Raw genomic sequence first — 4,491 nt, 5'->3', positions numbered from 1 at the left:
GACATTTTGGAAAATTGGTTATATTGAGGAAATTAGATTGAATCAAATTTTCTAAATGATATTGGGAATTTGGAGTCTTTTTTTTTTTATATTGTTGGAATGTGAGTTTAAGTGTTAGGAAGTAACTCTCCGACCCGTGCGGGACCGAGGCGTTACAATTTTACTTAAGTCTCGGGCCTTGACTCAACCTAAAAAAAAATATACATTTGTCCCTTAAATTTTTTGAGTAAAATACCCCTTGGTCTATTAAAAGATTTTAAACCTAATTATCAAGCCTATTGAATTATTATATTATGCCAAAAATATCTTAGGCCCAAACTCTCTAAAAAAAAAAAAAAATTACTCATAATCCAAAATGATTTTTTTTTTTCATAGCTATAAACCCAAAAAATTTTGTAAAGTGGCTTGGCTGGCCCGGGTGTTACAGCCCGTCTTCCTTTCTATTTAAGCCTATGACGAATGATCTTCTTAGGTTCGGAGTGTATGGATCCATCGATGTTCACAAGTGGAAGTTTCGATTAAAGCACGGATGTGGAACCCAGGTGTTTCTTGAGTAAAGAAACTGAAAGACTGGGTGAATCTGGGACTCCGCTGGCAACTTCATGCGATAGGCGACAGTCCCTACCTTCTTGTCTATTTGAAAGGGCCCAAAGAATCTAGGGGCTAGTTTCTGGTTCCTGTGAGCTACCGCCGAGAGCTGGTGGTAGGGTATGAGTCTCAGATAGACCCATTCGCCTTTGTCAAACTTTCGCTATGCACGATTTAGATCTGCAAATTTCTTCATGCATTCCTGGGATTCTCTCAGGTTGTCCTGCAAGATCTGGAGTATGGTTTCACGATCCCTCAAATAATCTTCCATTGCTTGAACTCGCGCTTTACCGGGAACGTACTGAAGAAGCCGGGGAGGTGGATATCCATATACTGCTTCAAACGATGTAGTTCTAGTGGAGAATGTTCACTGGTATTGTACTAGTACTCTGCTAGGGGAAACCACTTGCTCCATGCTTTTGGTTTTTCTCCTGTGAATCTCCTCAAGTTATTGGAATTAAAGGATGACAATTCACAAACACTTGGAAGGCCACCAGACTAAACATGGCATGATATTTTAATTCTTATTTAATAAGCTGTAAAATACAATTACATTTTAGCATTCTGTTATTTTCTGTGCTATAAATAGCAACTGTACATGACAAATGAATACACGAGGAATTCCACTACTTCACTCTTCACGTTTTCTGCTTTCTGTTATTCTGCATTCCTGCGTGTGCTCGACGCAGTTATTCCATCACTCACGCTGCAAATGCTTCATTGTTAATATGGTACCAGAGCAATGACAGAAAACACAGAATCCTCCAAGCATTCCAAAAATGAAAACAACCCTCACCATCCCGCTAGCCCCTACTATATTCAACCTAGAGAAGGAGCCTCATCTCCCTTAGTTCCTGATTTGCTCACCACAGAATATTACGTAACCTGGGCAAGAACAATGCGCAGGGCCCTCAATATCAAAAATAAGCTTGGATTTATTGATGGTTCAATCACCAATCCAACAAACACTTCTGATCCTCTCATCGCACCATGGGAACGCTGCAATGACATGCTCATAGCCTGGATCCAACATTCAGTTAGCTCAGAACATCGATCAAGCATTGCGCATGCAGACACAGCCGAGAGTGTTTGGAATGATCTTCGAGAAAGATTTTCCATCCAAAATGCTCCTCGAATTTTCCAAATCACAAAATCCATTTCATCCTCAACACAGGACACTGATTCCGTAAGCCAGTATTATAATAAACTCAAAGTGTTCTGGGATGAACTCGAGATCTATGAACCTTTGCCCGCGTGCACTTGTGGAGCTATCAAAACGATGCTAGAATATACTCATCGCAACAAGGTAATGCAATTTCTTGTTGGCCTTGACGATTCTTATGACTCTGTTCGTGCGCAGATATTATTGCATGATCCACTTCCTGCACTCAATCGGGTCCTCTCCCTCGTTCAACAAGAAGAAAGACGTCGCCAGTTGCATTCCGTACCTTCGCCTTTAGCTATGATCGCCAAGGGACCAGATCATCGCAACTCCACCACAAACCGTAGAGAACGACTATTTTGCTCTCATTGCAATATACCCGGACACTCCCTGGAGCGTTGCTTCAAAGCAAACCCTCACCTCCCAGTGTGCTCACATTGCCATATACCTGGGCACGTCAAAGATAAATGCTACCGATTGAATGGCTTTCCTCCTGGCCACAAAAACAACAGCAACAAATTTAAATCCTCAGCTAATCAATCATCTGTTGCACAGGAGGAAATTAACCTTGGTCCGCCTATTACTCGAGAGCAGTACAACCAAATCCTTGCCTTACTCAATCCTTCCCATGGTGACGATATTCCACCTGCTGCAAACAACGCCCAAGCCAGCTCTCCTCCTGTTTCTGGTATTTCAACTTTCAATACAAAATCACACACATCCTGGATTATAGACACAGGTGCTACAGATCATATGATCTGTAGCCCAAAATTTTTCACTCACAATATCAGTTCAGTTTCTCGCATGATCAAACTTCCCAATGGCTCGACCACAGTTGCTACACACGTTGGTGATGTACACTTATCACCTCATTTGACTCTTCACCGAGTATTATGTGTGCCTGAATTCTCTTTTAATCTCATATCTGCAAACTCCTTGACACATCATTCTAATTGCTGTCTTCTATTTTTTTCCAATTCTTGCTATATCCAGGACCTTTCATCATGGATGACGATTGGTGTGGGAGCGGTTCGTGATGGCTTATACCACTTGCAACTATCCAGACCCAAGCCAAACACACTGCAACAACATCTTCATACCTTATTTCCTTCTATTTCCGTTAATCACACTACTACTACCAAGTTTGATCAATTTAAATTGTGGCATTTTCGCCTTGGACATAGTTCCATGGTGAAGCATATATTAAATGACATTGATTCTGGTTTCAAACATTTTGATCAATCCAAAATTCATTGTGACATTTGCCCTCTTGCCAAGCAACACAGATTGCCTTTCCCAACCATGGCATCACACGCCTCACAAGCTTTTGAAGTCATTTCAGTAGATATTTGGGGACCCAACCAAACTCAGTCATATGATGGCGCCAAGTATTTTCTCACCATTGTTGATCAATTCACAAAATGTACTTGGTTATATCTACTTAAAACAAAATCTGAAGCTAGAAACTCTCTCTTAAATTTTTTTTCTCTTATTAACACTCAATTCAACACTCAAATCAAAATCATTCGATCCGATAATGGTGCCGAATTCCACATGCCAGATTTTTATAACTCCAATGGTGTTTTACACCAAACAACATGTGTTGCCACACCCCAACAAAATGCCATTGCTGAACGCAAACATCAACATATTCTTAATGTGGCACGGGCACTCAAATTCCAATTTGGTTTATCACTCAAATATTGGTCTGATTTTGTCACCACTGCAGTGTACTTAATAAATCGAACACCTACTCAAACTCTCAATTACAAAACCCCTTTTGAAGCTCTCTACAAAACCAAACCATCCTATAACCATTTTAAAGTGTTCGGATGCCTTTGTTTTGCCTCCACCTTATCTCATGCAAGAACAAAATTTGAACCTCGAGCTCGGAAATGCCTATTTCTTGGATATCCTTATGGCGTCAAAGGCTATAAAATACTTGACCTCACCACCCATCAAGTATTAATTTCCCGAGATGTCATTTTCCATGAAGAGATATTTCCTCTCAAACAACAAATAAACACTGCACCACTCATTCCCTCTCAAACATCTTCACACCTGCCCTTCGACAATCCTCCCTTTTCTGATCATATTGACACTATAAACTCTCCACCTTCATCACCTACCCACACCCACACAACACATTTGGACACTCCAGATTCACCCCTTCATAATCCAACTGAACCTATCAATGAAGAAAACCAAACTTCCAGTCATAATGAAACTTCCCCAGTTCTTTGAAAATCAACTCGAACAAGAACAGCCCCTGCATTCCTACGTGACTACCATTGTCAACAAATCATTACCACCAATCCTCACCAATCGGCATCAACAATGACTGCTCCTGGATCTTCCTCTCCATCAGGTTCGCATATCTCTTTTCCCATTTCTTCTGTTTTATCATATGCATCATTATCTCCTCAGTTTCTGGCATTCACCACCTCTGTCTCCATAAATTCTGAACCAACATCTTACACACAAGCCATCAAATATCCAATTTGGCGTGAGGCAATGGATCAGGAACTTGCTGCTCTTGAGCTTAATGAGACTTGGACCATTGTTGATCTTCCACCAGGCAAAAGACCGATTGATTGCAAATGGATTTACAAGCTGAAATTCAATGCTGATGGAACTGTTGAAAGAGCCAAAGCACGATTGGTTGCAAAGGGTTTTACCCAACGTGAAGGTATTGATTTTCACGATACATTCTCACCCGTTGCTAAAATAGCTTCTATCCG

The 4,491-nt window shown here is 40.8% G+C and overlaps 1 protein-coding gene across 1 annotated transcript; it reads left to right on the top strand.

Annotated features, from left to right (window-relative positions):
* The first annotated feature begins 1,486 nt into the window (after nt 1-1,486).
* Nucleotides 1,487-2,787, top strand: LOC108984619. The gene is made up of 2 exons (XM_018956639.1): nt 1,487-2,438; nt 2,744-2,787. The coding sequence occupies exons 1-2, from the start codon at nt 1,487-1,489 to the stop codon at nt 2,785-2,787; spliced, it is 996 nt and encodes a 331-aa protein (XP_018812184.1).
* The last annotated feature ends 1,704 nt before the right edge of the window (nt 2,788-4,491 follow it).

The sequence above is a fragment of the Juglans regia genome, chromosome 6, assembly GCF_001411555.2.
Source record: "Juglans regia cultivar Chandler chromosome 6, Walnut 2.0, whole genome shotgun sequence".
NCBI classification, from domain to species: Eukaryota; Viridiplantae; Streptophyta; class Magnoliopsida; order Fagales; family Juglandaceae; genus Juglans; species Juglans regia.
This window is presented reverse-complemented; position numbering and strand designations above follow the sequence as displayed.

Coding starts and splice junctions, on each gene's coding strand:
- LOC108984619 (XM_018956639.1), top strand. CDS start 1,487: ATGCGCAGGGCCCTCAATATCAAAAATAAGCTTGGATTTATTGATGGT. Junction 2,439..2,743: donor CAGCTCTCCTCCTGTTTCTG/GTATTTCAACTT, acceptor TGCTATATCCAG/GACCTTTCATCATGGATGAC.